The sequence below is a fragment of the Phocoena phocoena genome, chromosome 16 (assembly GCF_963924675.1).
Source record: "Phocoena phocoena chromosome 16, mPhoPho1.1, whole genome shotgun sequence".
Taxonomy (NCBI): domain Eukaryota; kingdom Metazoa; phylum Chordata; class Mammalia; order Artiodactyla; family Phocoenidae; genus Phocoena; species Phocoena phocoena.
In genome coordinates, this window is record NC_089234.1 from 55780335 (window position 1) to 55793884 (window position 13550).

The 13550-nt window shown below is 51.7% G+C and overlaps 1 protein-coding gene across 25 annotated transcripts in view; it reads left to right on the plus strand.

The window, feature by feature from the left end:
* Positions 1 to 13550, plus strand: part of KCNMA1 (potassium calcium-activated channel subfamily M alpha 1) — a 752929-nt gene that overhangs the window by 213362 nt on the left and 526017 nt on the right. For 23 of the 25 annotated variants that reach the window (XM_065894779.1, XM_065894755.1, XM_065894756.1 and 20 more), the window contains exon 2: positions 7604 to 7765. The exons of the other annotated variants lie outside the window; for them this stretch is intronic. In XM_065894779.1, coding sequence (XP_065750851.1) covers positions 7604 to 7765 — 162 coding nt within the window. The remainder of the gene's footprint in view (positions 1 to 7603; positions 7766 to 13550) is intronic. 25 annotated transcript variants of the gene reach the window in all.

The following is a 13550-nucleotide window of genomic DNA, read 5'->3' on the forward strand; positions in this document are numbered from 1 at the left end:
GTGAGAGGGGGCAGGGAGAGGCGGGGAGCTGCTGCTGGGGATGGGGTGAGGTTGGGGGTCTCAGGCAGACTGAAGCAGGATCCGTCAATGCAGGCTCAGGAGAAATGGCTTTTTGATGTCGACCAGGGAGATTTGAGGACCAAGTGGGACTGTGAGACACAAGGGGAAGACAGGTGGAGGTTTCCGGGTCCTTCCTTTCCCCACAGCCCTCTGGAAGTTGAGCACCCAGGAAATCCCCATAGCACCAAGGCCCTGGGCAGAGAGAGGTGCAGGCCTGGGGCTTCCAAGGACGGGAGATGCTCTGGTCGCCGTGAGTGCCCCACCCCTCGGGTGCCCCGGGCCCTGCAGTCTTGGGCTAGGATTCCCTGTTAAGGATGCAGATGGCATGAGGGAAGCCGGGAAGCCATCTCGTCCTTCAGCAGCATCTGTGTAGAGAACCTCAGTGCTGAGCAAGAGACCACGTTCATTTCCCATCTGCTGCTCTGCTCCACGAAGGGTGATTTTTGGTTCCAAGCCGGTTCTTGATAGAGAAAAAGAACCGCGTTCCTCTGTCCTTGTTTTAACCACCCTCTTAAGGCACAGGGACCTTGAAGAAGGGTCTCTGCAGTACACGCAGCAGAATTAAGAGTTCCTGATGGTAATAAGCCTCTCCCGGGCACTTTGTGACAGCCCGGAATCCTTCTGCGCGCGTTATCCCTGGGAGGAAGTCAGCTCAGGTGCTTGTCTCTTTTTGGTGTCAGACAGCGGGGTTTAAATTCTGACTGTGTCCTCCTGGGCCAGCTGCTTAACCCCGCATCTGCAAGTGACGCATTCAGACCCACCTTGTAGAGTTACTGTGATGATGCTCGGAAACGGTGGCTGGTTATCGTTACCATCATTACTTACTAGTAATGTTACCTATTCTAGTTATCATGCTTGCCAACGGTTGACTCCCCATCTGCTACAGCTCTCCTTCCCTCCCTCCCTTCTTTTTATACTTCTACCATCCCTCCCTCCCTCCCTCCCTCCCTCCCTCCCTCCCTCCCTCCTCTCTCCTTCCCTCCTTCCCCCTTTCCCCCTTCTTTCCTACCTTTCACCAAGATGTATGAAGTGCTTACTTAGTCTGAGCTCGTAATGTTTCATTGTTGAGGATACAGCGGTGAACAAAAGAGACGAAAATGCTTGCCCTCGTGGAGCTTACAGTCAGTGATGATTAAAGTCTTCAGGCTGCCAGATGGTGGGATAAATGCTCTGGAGAAGCGTGGAGCATAGATGAGGAGTGATGGGATTGGGGAGGGCTGGAGGGCTGGGGGTGTCATGTTCAAGGGGGGTGGGCAGGGAAGTGCTCACCCATACGGTGAGGCTTTGAACAGAGTGTGAGGTGAGGGGGCAGCCGTGGCTGTCTGGGGCAGGGGGAGCAGCCAGTGCAGTCAGCCCCAGCTTGGAGAGGACCTGGAACATTCTGGCAGCACAAGGAGGCCAGTGCAGCTGGAGGGAGCAAGGGAGTGAGTGGGAGGCTTGTAGGATGACGGCAGGAGCGGGCAGATTAGTGGGTTGCACTGTGTGAGGTCTACGGCTTGTCCTTCGACTGGGATGAGAAACCCCAGGAGGGGGTCGGCATGGCAGCGACACGATCTGACTTACATTTTGAAGTGTGGTTCTCCTCCCAGGCAATCACTGCTTAAACAACTTCCCTTTCTAACTGACATGTAACTAAACCCGAGGCAGACTTGGAGCTTTGCAGGGAGTGGGTGGCCTCAGCAGGAATGATCAAGGTGACTCTGGAATCCTCCTCCATCCCTACAGGTGTGGTGCCCAGGGTGGCCTTGGCACCTGGCACCTGGGGCTGAGTGAGCCCAGCTGGGCAGGAGTGGCAGAGGCTCATAGGGAGGGTGTGGCCAGCACAGCGGGCCACCTGGAAGGACTTGGCAATGCCAACATTCTGTTCGTGCCCAGGGAGATAACCAGGCCCTGCCCAGCAAGGTGCAGGCAGGTGGGGATCTGAGAGTTGAGCCATGATGCCATCTTTGCCCAACCTTCATAAAGAAGTTGGTACTTTCAGAAAGTGCTGTGTTCCTCCTTACCCCAGATTATATGGCGGGATGTATCCCTATTTACAGAAGAGGCTTTGAGAAATGAAATGACTTGACCAAGGCCATCCAGAGAAGCTGGACTTGGGTATCTTTTGATCCTCAGAGCTCTTCCTACCACACCACAGACTTGAGGCTCCCAGTATACTGGGTCCAGTGAAGGAAGGGTGAGAGACAGAGAGACAGCCTGGATCTGAGGACCAGAAGCGGTGGGGTCCTGGGGTTAGCACAGGCCTGCTCTCCCACGCTGGGCCAGGGCAGCTCCCACTGCTGCGGAAAGCTGGGACGTTTGAAGATGAGACGTGTTGCCCTGTGGGGCTCCCACACCCAACCCCCCATATCAGGCCAGGTGGAGGCTTCCGCTGGCCCTGGGAACACTTGGGATCCAGATTGCAGGCTGGCGAGGCAGGGATCTGCTTGGGAGTGATGGGTCCCCTTGGGCTAGATTTGGTGGACTCATCCTCTTGGGGAGGCTACAAGAGGGAAGAGAAGTAGAGCCAACTGGGGGTTTGTGTCTCGGCTTGGTGGTTCCCAGGTAGGCAGGGTGGCACTGGGCATTGTGACTTCCCTCCAGGCCCTCCGTATTCGGGGTTGGCATCTGAAGGCATGGCTGAAGTTCCTTCTCAGGCTTTGGTCTTTGACCTGGTGCTTCGAGGGAAATGCCCAAACATCCAACAGGTACGTGCTGTGGACAGTGATCGCCTGGCAGGTGACTGTGGTCCAGTCAGGCCTTTGGCCGCAGGGGACATAGTAGGGGCGAGGCCCTCCGTGGCCATGTCAGAAGTCACTGAGGGGGACGGCGAGAAGGCAAGAAGGGGTGAGGCCGCGTGCCCAAGCCTGGCCCGTGAGAGGCTGCCCGTGTGGGCCTGCGATGGCAGGGGGCTGCCGGCCAGCCTGCTCCCGTGTCCACGCAGCCTCCTGTGCTTGCACCCGCGCCCTACAGCCCTCCCCATCCTCCAGTCCAGCACTGAGATTAGAGACTGTCAAGTGTGTCCTCAGGAGGCAGCTGTGGCTTCTTTTGCACAAGACTCTGGTGGGAGACAGGGCAAGACGGAGCCTCAGGAGGGTGGCTGCGACTGGACCTCCGCTTTCCAGGACATCCCCAGGCTCCGCCCAGTCTCATCTGTTCCCTACTCCTCCCTCCTCCTTATTCCTCTCTTCCCTCAAAGCCTCCTTTTCTCCGTTTCAGAAAATCTCTGATGGTCTGTCTGAGGCTAGGGTAGCTGGAGCCTGTAACTGGTGGGGTTCTCTCTTACACACACACGCTCTCTTTTTCTCTCTGTCTCTCTCTCTTCCCGGAGGATGAGCAGGAATCAGGGCCAGTTCACTCCTGACACCAGGGGGAGCCTGTCTGGCCTAACTCAGGAGTCCTCCCGGCAGGGTGGCGGGGTCGTTCTCTACAGTGGGAAGTGGAAGCTGTGGGGATGGATGGACGCCCACTTGGCGGGGCACAGGAGAGAAAGCAGTGTACTGGGACCCGGGGGGCAGCCTCCCTCTGGTCCTCGGTCGCCTCATCACGATGGGAAGTTGGTCTAACGGAGCTTAGAGTCAGAGGGATCTAAGAGGTCACTTGGTCCAGGGATGACTCTCCGCAGGAATCCCTGCCCCCACTGTCCTGGGGGAGTGCCACACAGCTCCTGCTGGAACCTGTCCAGAAGTTGGGCATCTTACCTCCTGGTGGCCTGTTACCTAGTTGAAGCCTCATAGCTGTTAGAATCGACGCTCATTTATCCTCTGTTCTGTAATTATTTATTACGGTGTCCCTCACAGAGCCCCCAGTTGACGGCGCGGTTTTGACTGAATGTCCTTGGAGCCAACCCGTCCCACAGCAGCTGTAACTACCACGCCCCAAGCCCTGTTCTGAGCACCAGTGCATTGCTGATCTCACACCAGCTTCACCACCACCTTCCTGGGGTCTGCATGCCTGTCCCCATTTTACATGCAGGAGGCTGAGCTTGTGAGCTAACAGGTCGCAGGTGGCCAGCTTGTAAGTGGCAGAGCAGACCTAAGGCCAGATGGGCTTGCTGCTTCCAGCCCGAGTTCTCAGGCTCTGTGTGCCTTCCCCTGAGAAATACCTGCTCTCAGTTGGCCTGTCTGTAAAATGGGGATAATTCCACCTGCCTGTCGTATTTATTACAAGGTCTAAGCAAGATAATGCAGAGAAGGCACTTAATTTTTACCTGCTGGCCCCCAGTTCTGGCTTGGTAAATCGTGGTCAATTGCTATTGTAATGGGCTCTGTTCCTTACCACTCCTCCCCCCAAACCCACCCCGTGTGTCCCCAGCAAGACCACTTAACCTCTCTGGGCCTCCGCCCCCTTTCTCTGGAGCAGGAGTTACACCTGCTCCCGATGAGGGATGCTTGGCCAGAGTGAGGTCAGTGGTGCAGAGGGGCTTTCCCTCCAGGCCGAGGAGCGCTGACGTGGTGGCCTGGCATCAGGCTCTGCGATGTGCTCGCCTCCCTGCTCCCCCAGCTCCCCACCTCGAGTCCTGCCTCCACAAGTAATTAATTATGCTCACAACATCTTGTGTAAGCAAATAATAACGAGAGCATTATCTCCCTTTAGTCCGTGTTTTTCCTTGCCTGTTGTAAAGTAATTAAAATAATGAATGACTTGTAAAACAGTAGGTAAGAGGGCTGGCAAGAGAGCTTATCTGCCACATACCTCTTGTGCTCTGAATTACTGACACATGGAAACCACTGTGACTGGAGAGGACTCCCTGACTCCCGGCCCTTTGCATGCCATTCCCTCCTCCAGGGTCAGCCAGGTGGCTGGGGAGCCTGCACCCCCAGGATTGAGGAGCAGAGAGCTAGCTGGTCCTTCAGGCCCCCAGGCTGTGGCCCTGGACCGGCTCAGAAATGTCTCTGGGAGGCATTGCTCAAAAGGAGCCATAAGAGCCTCTGATTTGAGGGTCTTCTCTTTGCCCTGATCTCTTCCCTGTCTGGGCGAAGGGAGAGGCCAGGATCGAGCTGAGGGTTACGATTCACGTTCCATTTCACATCGGGGCAGTGATGATCAAGCCAGGTCAGAACGATAACAGGCAGTGGTGCTCGAACTGGGCTTCCCAGAGCAGCAGCAGCGGCAGCGTTACCTGGGAACTTGATAGAAACGGGGGTTTGCAAGTGGGGCCCAGCCCTCTGTGTTTTCACAAGTCCTCCAGCCGGTTCTGACGCTGCTGAAGTTTGAGAACCACCGCTCGAGTGTCTCTGCTTCCAGGAGAAAGAGGGAGGTGGTGAGACTGATTCATGAAACGTGTACTGTGTGCCGTTGGACACTATCTAATCCTGCCAACACCTGTGGGGCAGGCAATATGGTCCCCATCTTACCAGGAAGGGGCAGGAGACCTGCATCTACGCCTTTAGTTACTAAAGGGTGCCACGCATCAGCGTCTCTGTCTCTTCCAGGACACCCACCCTTGCAGTCTCCACGTGGCTGAGGCTCGGGGCCCTAACAGGTCATTGGGACTGGCCTTAGGTGGCTTGGGCAGCTGGCTCCACAGATGTCAGCAGGCGGCCCCCAAATATGCCCACCCTGTGCCCCTGCCCCAGGCCTCCTTTTGGACTCTTCCTGCGCTGGGGGGGCCCAATACACTTGGAAATTAAACATGAGTGCCTGGTGTTACCGATGTTCCGTTTGCCCAGTGTCCCTGAGTCGGGGTGGCTGGCGGGGGAGAACCAGGCATCAGGAGCAGCTTCCTGCCTGCCTACAAGTCCCCAGGAGGATGACTCACGCAGTGCCTCCCAGCTCTCCTTTCCTCATTCTGGCCCACCCCCACTCACTGCAGATCTAGATTTTCACCTCTGCCTTTGGATTTTCCTCCTCACTCCAATTCACAGTGATCCCCAGGGTCAGTTTGTTTTGTTAATTCTAGCATTTTAAATGATGAACATAATTTTGCTGGCATCTTTTTAAACATCTGCGTCTGCAAAAATAATCTCAGTGGTTATTTGAGTAGGGAGCCCAGTTACATTTAAATTTTAGACAGTGAATGGGTTTTTTTTTTTTTTTTTTTTTTTTTTTTTTTTTGTGGTACGCGGGCCTCTCACTGTCGTGGCCTCTCCCATTGCGGAGCACAGGCTCCGGACGCGCAGGCCCAGCGGCCATGGATCACGGGCCCAGCCGCTCCGCGGCATGTGGGATCCTCCCGGACCGGGGCACGAACCTGCGTCCCCTGCATCGGCAGGCGGACTCTCAACCACTGCGCCACCAGGGAAGCCCTGAATGGGTTTTTAATATAAGTATGTCCCATGCAATATTTGGGACATACTTATACTTAAAAATTATTTGTTGCTTAGTTGAGATTCAAATTTTGCTGTGTTTCCTGTATTTTATTTGGCAACCCCTAAGCCCAGGCTCTATAGTGAGTGAGGGGCTGACATTCATAACCCTTTTTATTCCTTCTTTCATATTTATTGAGCCAACCATATACTAGGCTCTCTTTTAGGCACTCAGGATTCAGCAGTTGGGGGAGGCAGACTGTAAATGAAATAAGTAAGAGAATTATGGAGTGTGTTAGAAATTTTAAGTGCTTTGGAGAAAAAGCAGAGAGGCAGTGCTGTCAGAAGACAGTTGGAATTTTAAAAGGGTAGCCAGAGAAGAAGTATTGAAAAGGTGATACTTGAGCAAAGATTTGAGAGAGGTGAGGGGGTAAGCCATGACCCTCCGTGGGAGAAGAGTATTCTAGGCAGAGGGCACAGTGCACGCAGAAGTGTACAGGTTAGGACCCCATGTGGGGCTCAGTTATCTGATGAAGTCAGCCTCGATCCTCAAGCACATTTTTAGCTACAAAGGGGAATTTATTTTCTCCTGTAACGAAAAAGGTCTGGTGTGGATTTCAGGCACAGCTGGATCCAGGTGTTCAAATGATGACATCAGTATTCTGCCATTTCTAGTTTCCTCTGTGGTGGCTTCATTCTCAGGGAAGGATTACCTTTCTTATTCTTTCCAGCAAATGTCCCAGGCTTGAGTCATACTGGGTTGGCATGGGATCGCATAACCATCCTTGGCCCAATTGCTGTTGCCAGAGGGGTGGACTGATCTGACTGACCAGTCTCCATTCCTGGAGACAGGGTGGACCTTCAGTCCCTTTTGAACCACACAGACTGAGATGAGGAGGAGGTGGGGTTTTTTTTTTTTAGGAAAGTAGGGTATGTCTGTGAGAAGGGTATGAAGGCTGGGCAGGTAGAGATTACAGAATGCTGACCTCACTTCCTGTCTAGCCACTCTGTGACCCTAGACAGGATGGTTTCCCTCCTGAGTTTTATGACTTTTTTTTCTTTAAAATCAGAAGAGAATAATTTTATTCTTCTTTCTTTCACAAAGATATTTTAAGAGGAAACAAAGGAAAGATCCTTTTTAAAAAGATTAGAAAAAACAATCAAAGCCGTAATCCGTTCCTTCTTCCCAACCCCTGTACCTTCAAGCCAGTGCCCACCTCAGCGGGGGCCCGTCTAGCTTTGATTCTTTTGGGTAGGTTGTGTTTTTTAAATCCACTTGGTGGCTATGTCTCAACCCTTGTTCTCTCTGTTGCCAGGAGGCCCAGAAGATTAACAATGGCTCAAGCCAGGCAGATGGCACTCTCAAGCCAGTGGATGAAAAAGAGGAGGCGGTGGCAGCCGAGGTCGGCTGGATGACCTCCGTGAAAGACTGGGCGGGGGTGATGATATCTGCCCAGACGCTGACCGGCAGAGTCCTGGTGAGTCCCCAGCTCCCTCCTCACATGAGGAAGTCTGCTATCTGGTCCGTGATCTCTCTGTTTATGGGGATGTGATGTTTCGCCACGTCTTCTCCAGGCCATTGGCTATTGGGAGGTGGGGGTGAAGGGCGAGTGCTTACTTGTGGTCATATGGTCATGGGGGGGGGGTCTTTGTGCACAGCTGAGCCAGCGATGTGTGGGGCATTTGCAGAGTGGGCCACTGTTTGGGACAGAGAGGTCTGTTGGAGAGGATGTAGAGCATTTCCTCTGCTAGCAGAAGAGGTGTGCACGTGCAGACACACAGTGCACACACAGACACACACGTGCACGCTTGACAGTCTTGGAGAGGAGAAGGGGTCAAAGAAACGTGTGCTCAGAATTCTGCAGAGGCTCCATAAATGCCGGAATCCAGGGAGTTCTCTCTCTCTCTCTCTCTCTCTCTCTCTCTCTCTCTCTCTCTCTCTCTCTCTCTCTCTCTGTGTGTGTGTGTGTGTGTTTGGTGGCCTTCTGAGAATGTTACTGTTGTCCTCTGGCCTCCAGAGTTTTCTAGTCTCCTGCCCTGTGTGATCAGGGTCCTGCTCCTGGTAGAAATCCTCAGTCATGCTGGTGGTGAAACTCGTGGGCAGCCCACCTGAGACTACTGGCCCCGTGCTTGGAGCGTTGCTCGCGTGACCTTACTTCTGAGGAGGCTGTCTCCTAGCCCCACCTGCAGTCCAGGCTCATCCTGCCTCTCCTCTGTGTATTTCCCACATTCTCTCTGACCTGCTTGTGTGGAGCTTGACTTCACTGACGGGCCTCCTGAGCTCCTGCTTCTTGGCAAGGATTGTGGGTGGTACAAGCCTGTAGTGACCAACCATCCCTGTTTACCTGGGGGGCCTGGGACATGGTTCTTTTGGTGCAAAGACTGGGAAAGTTGGGGGCGAACAGGCACGAGTCGGTCACCCTGGTCAGGCCAGGCTCCTGCCGTAGGGGGGCTCCTTCCCTGGGTAGCCCTGCCCTCCAGCTTTCTTGGGTCTGATCAGAGTCAAGAGTTTCCCTGAGAAAAGGGTGTTGCATTCCAAATAACTTGTCGTGATTCGGGAAGCTGTTTTGTATGGGCTGCCCTTCCTGGACCTGATGCTGGGGTGCGGTCATGAGTCATGTGGCTCAGAGGTAGAATGAATGGGGGTTTCCAGATGGTTGGGGGGATCAGAGATCAGGCAGGGAAGCTGGAAGATAGATGCCATCGCTCTTGATGTTTCGTGGCAAAAACTCAGTGGAAGGTGATCATAGATGTTGGGAGAGTGAAATTTCACTGATCAGAAGCCTCCTTGGGGGGAACTCCACATTATGTTTGGGATAAATATCTCACAAACCGCTTGAGGGAAGGAGTAAGTCACTGAATGTCATGCTTGAGTCACAAAGGTGGTGGCCAAAGAGCCTTCAAGGAGAACAGGGCTCTGTTAACTGAGGGACCAGTGGGAGCTGAGCCTTCTGAAGAATCTGGGTGTGAAGCCCTAGCTGATGTTAATTGGTGGCAAAATAGAAAGTGGAGCAACTTAAAGCTGGGATTTTGGAAAGGAGGAGAGAGAAAGTGGTGAGGCCAGTTGCTGTGTGGAGGAAGACGGCGGGGGACAGTCTGGGTCAGTGGGACCCACGAGAGACTGGGCAGCCCTGAGTGTCTCATGAGGAATTGAACGTGGCTAGTTGTGGGCTGTGCTGTGTGACCACCACCCTCATCTCCCCTCCAGAGCCTTCTGTAAAGTCCCTGTTGCTTTTTCACACTTGTGTGTGAGTGGATTCTGTGTGGAAAACTTAAGGAGGTTGAATTCTGGGTCTGGGCATTCACGTGGGATGAAAGAGAGGCAGTGCGTTCTCTATGTACGGCGGTGATGGATGGGAAACAGCAGACAGTTTGGTTGTACACATGTGCTTCCTTGGTGCTTCCCTGTGGCCGCTGAGGACCATTCTGATTATCTTCATCAGCGTCATCTAAGAGATACATCTAGGAGATACTGAACACCAACTCTGGGCCAGGTGCTTTTTCACCCCCGTGAAAAACAAGGCATGATCCTGATTCCGTTGCACTGTGGATGGAAGCTATTGAAGGAATGTCTGGAGGAGAAATGCTATGAGTACGCACATTGCGTGTGAGTGTGTGGTGGGGAGGCTGAGTGTGGGGGAGAAGGGGGTCAAGAAAGCCTTCACGGGGCTTCATGGGGGGAAAGCCTTTGAGCTGAAACTTCCATTTCAAGATGAAGTGAGCACATTTGATGATAGAGACGATACCAAAAATAAAAACATAGCCGAGCTTGAAAGCAAGGGACTACTTAGTGGGCCAGAAGCTGAGAAGAACACCTAATAAAACAGAAGGCATTTGAGTTGAGCTTGGCAATGTGGGTTAGGATCCTGGAAGTCAAAGGAGAGGAAATGATTCCACGGTGGGGGAGCAGCAGGCAAAGTGCATGGTGTGCTGTGGGAATGAGGCCTGGGCTGCCAACACAGAGGCACCTGAGGGGCAGTGAGACTGGGAAAGTGGGCTGGAGACAGCTAGTCAGGTCTTTAAATGCCGAGCTAAAGACTTTGGACTGAATTTTGCAGGAAAAGGAGATTTTGAGGGAGGGGCATCATGATCGGTGATGGTGCCGGGAGAAGCACAGACGGGCAAGTTAGAGACTAAATTGCCGAGGCAGGAGCTCAGGGATGCTAGGACGGTTGGGACAGTGAGCTCCTGGGTCAGGACACAACAGGAGAGGATTGCTGCAGTGGACCCAGTGAGGCAAGGCCTGAACTAGCACCACGCATTGGAGGCACGTAGGTGATGTGTGTGATATTTGGAAGTAGAAGCCACAGGCCATGTGCACCCAGCAGCCACCTGGATACTACTGCTGATGACATTATTAAGGGCATCTTGGGAGCCAGGCACTGCGCTAAGCCCTATACATTATAATCAGGTTGTAGGGCAAGGACCGTGTTGTATTTGTTGCATATCTCCCACTTTGCTGTTGTGTTGTTAGGGGTTCATGACGAGGAAGCCAGAAAGCCAGTCTTATCAGTGAATTCATGTCCATTTTACAGTTGAGAAAAACCGAGGCCTAGGAAGGGCAGTGAAGTGACAGAACCAGGCTCGTACCTGCAGGCCTCCGGACTCCCCGTCCAGTGCTCTTCCCGTGTCGTTACTTCCTGTTTGAAGATAATACCTTCTTTTTGAAGCCACTGTCAGCTCTTGCTATGGCTATGACATTTTGACATTACTGTCTCTGAGCCAATTAGGTCCTGAGGCTGCTTGACCTGATCCTTTTAACATTTGTGTGGACAAGCGTGGTGCACCCAGGCCTCCTTGCCTGGGACTGCCCGTGAGGCTAGCTGCTCTCCGAAGGTCTCCTTGGAGGAGATGCTGCCTGGGCTGCTCTGGTGCACTCAGGATGGAGCAGTCCCCCTGCCCAGCGAGCAGGCAGCCCAGAGTTCAGGCGGTACCTTCAGAACAGACCTCTCCTTTAGAGAAGGCAGGTCCTGCTCTGAGCAAGGAACACATTTCATATTGCAGGCTCCATGCTCAAGGGAAGGTAGCTCTGCCTGTTCAGAACTCAAAGCTGTGTTTGTCCTGAACTGCCCCAGTGTTTATCCTTGCAACAGTGGGACTCAGGCGAAGAGTAGACACCAGCTGTGCAGTCTCCCTTTTCCGTGTTTAATGTGTTTTCCTTGACGCACAGCTCAGGAGCTTGGGCCCTCCACATCTGGGCCCCTTTCTCACCTGTCTCATTGTGACAGGTGAGAGTTTCAGAACCAGGGCATGGTGGGTAAGGCCCAGCTGGGGAAGGATTCGCCAAGACAACCTCCGCGTACCAGTAGATTCACTGGTTGTCCAGGATCTCTCAGATGAGCACATCATTCATTCAGGAAGCACTTATTTCTCACCTGCACCGGGCGCTATTCCAGGCGCTGGGCACAGGGCGGTGAGCACCTGAGATCCAGGGTGTGAATTATTTATGTTGATAAACTAGATAAAAAGTTGTAGAGCTCAGTGTAAACAGTGACAAATGCGAGTCACCATTTGCAGGTGCTTTTAATAGTTAACACCTGGAGCTTCATCATCAAAGTGAGAAACATTCCTTGACCAGTTCGCAGAATAGCCTGTCTTTGTCTTGTCTCTCTCCTCGGCACTCAGGCTTAGCTTTACAGAAACAGCAGTACTGCACAGGGCCTTCTCTTGGAGCGATGGCTGAGGGATTCTGTGTCAAAGTGTACCCCCAAACTGTCAAGGATTACTGCTTCCCTTATCTTTTTGTAAAAGTAAAAATATTTATTATTTTCTGATTCTAAAGTTGGTGTGTGCTGAATTCAAAATTGGGGATACCAGATTTTGATCAGTTTGATCATTTGATATACCAAAGGATGGTCACTTCCACTTTGGGATTTGGAGTTGGTCCACAGTGTTGCAGTAAATGCCATTCAGATGCCTCCCAGCTGTTTGGGTGTTGCTGGGGACTTTGTTCACTACATCTCACGTTATCTGCTTCTGCACAGACGTGGGTAAGTTCTTTGTGCCAGGATTGCTGTGGTCGTCCTGGTGAACCTCCAGTGAACAATCTAAATTGGGAAAAGGATCATGGCCCTCTTTCTGTAGTGGCTGCTGGGAGCCAAGTTTGTGGCCCATTGAAACTACACAGCATCTCAGGGTTTGGCTTCTGTGTATTCATAGCCTCCCGGCTTCGTCCTCAAGTGTATTCTCTCATTTCCCTTTTGCCTCCTATTTGAACTTTACACGTGTGTGGTTATATGCTCCATAGAGCTTTGTGAGCTGAATGAAATCTTTCTGAGAGTAAGGCAGTACAGGCAGACCTCGGAGATACTGCAGGCTGAGTTCCAGACCATTGCAATAAAGCGAGTATCGCAATAGAGCAAGTCATACGAATTTCTTGGTTTCCTGGTGCGTATAAAAATTATGTTTATACTATACTGGAGTCTGTTAACTGTGCAGTAGCATTATGTTTTAAAAAGAACACTGTACGTACCTTAATTAAAAAATACTTTATTACTAAAAAATGCTAATCATCATCTGAGCCTTGAGCGAGTCATTTACTGACATCAAAAGATCATCGATCACAGGTCATCATAAGAAATGATGACAAAGTTTGAAATACTGCGAGAATTACCAAAATGTGACACAAAGGCATGAAGTGAGCAAATGCTGTTGGAAAAATGGCGCCTACAGGCTTGCTTGAGGCGAGGTTGCCACAAACCTTCAATTTATAAAAATAAACAAACAAACGAAAACAAAAAACACAGTATCTGCGAAGTGCAGTAAAGCGAGTTATGCCTGGATATATAAATAAAAAGGGCAAGAAGCACACAGTGGGCTTTTGTATTGTTTGGTTGTACTTTATAGGCCAAAATTAATATTAGAGATAGTCTAGTTCAGGGTTAAGTTTTTCTGTAATGGGCCAGATAGTAAGTATTTTAGGCTTTGCAGGCCATAGAGACTCTGTCACAACTATTTCACTCTGCCATTGTAGTTTGAAAGCAGTGCAGACAATACATGGGTGTGAGTGTGTTCCAATAAAACTTTATTTATAAAAACAGGTGGTGGGCCAGATTTGTTTCATGGGCCATAGTTTACTGATTCTTGGTCTAGTTCAACTACTCCTTATTTTATAAACTAAGAAAGTGAGAGGCAGAAATTGAAAGAAAATTTTTAGGAAGTGATTTCCTAAGACAATATAGTATAAGAGTGACACTACCAGTGAACCCATTTATCATTTTTTTTTTTTTACGGTACGCGGGCCTCTCACTGCTGTGGCCTCTC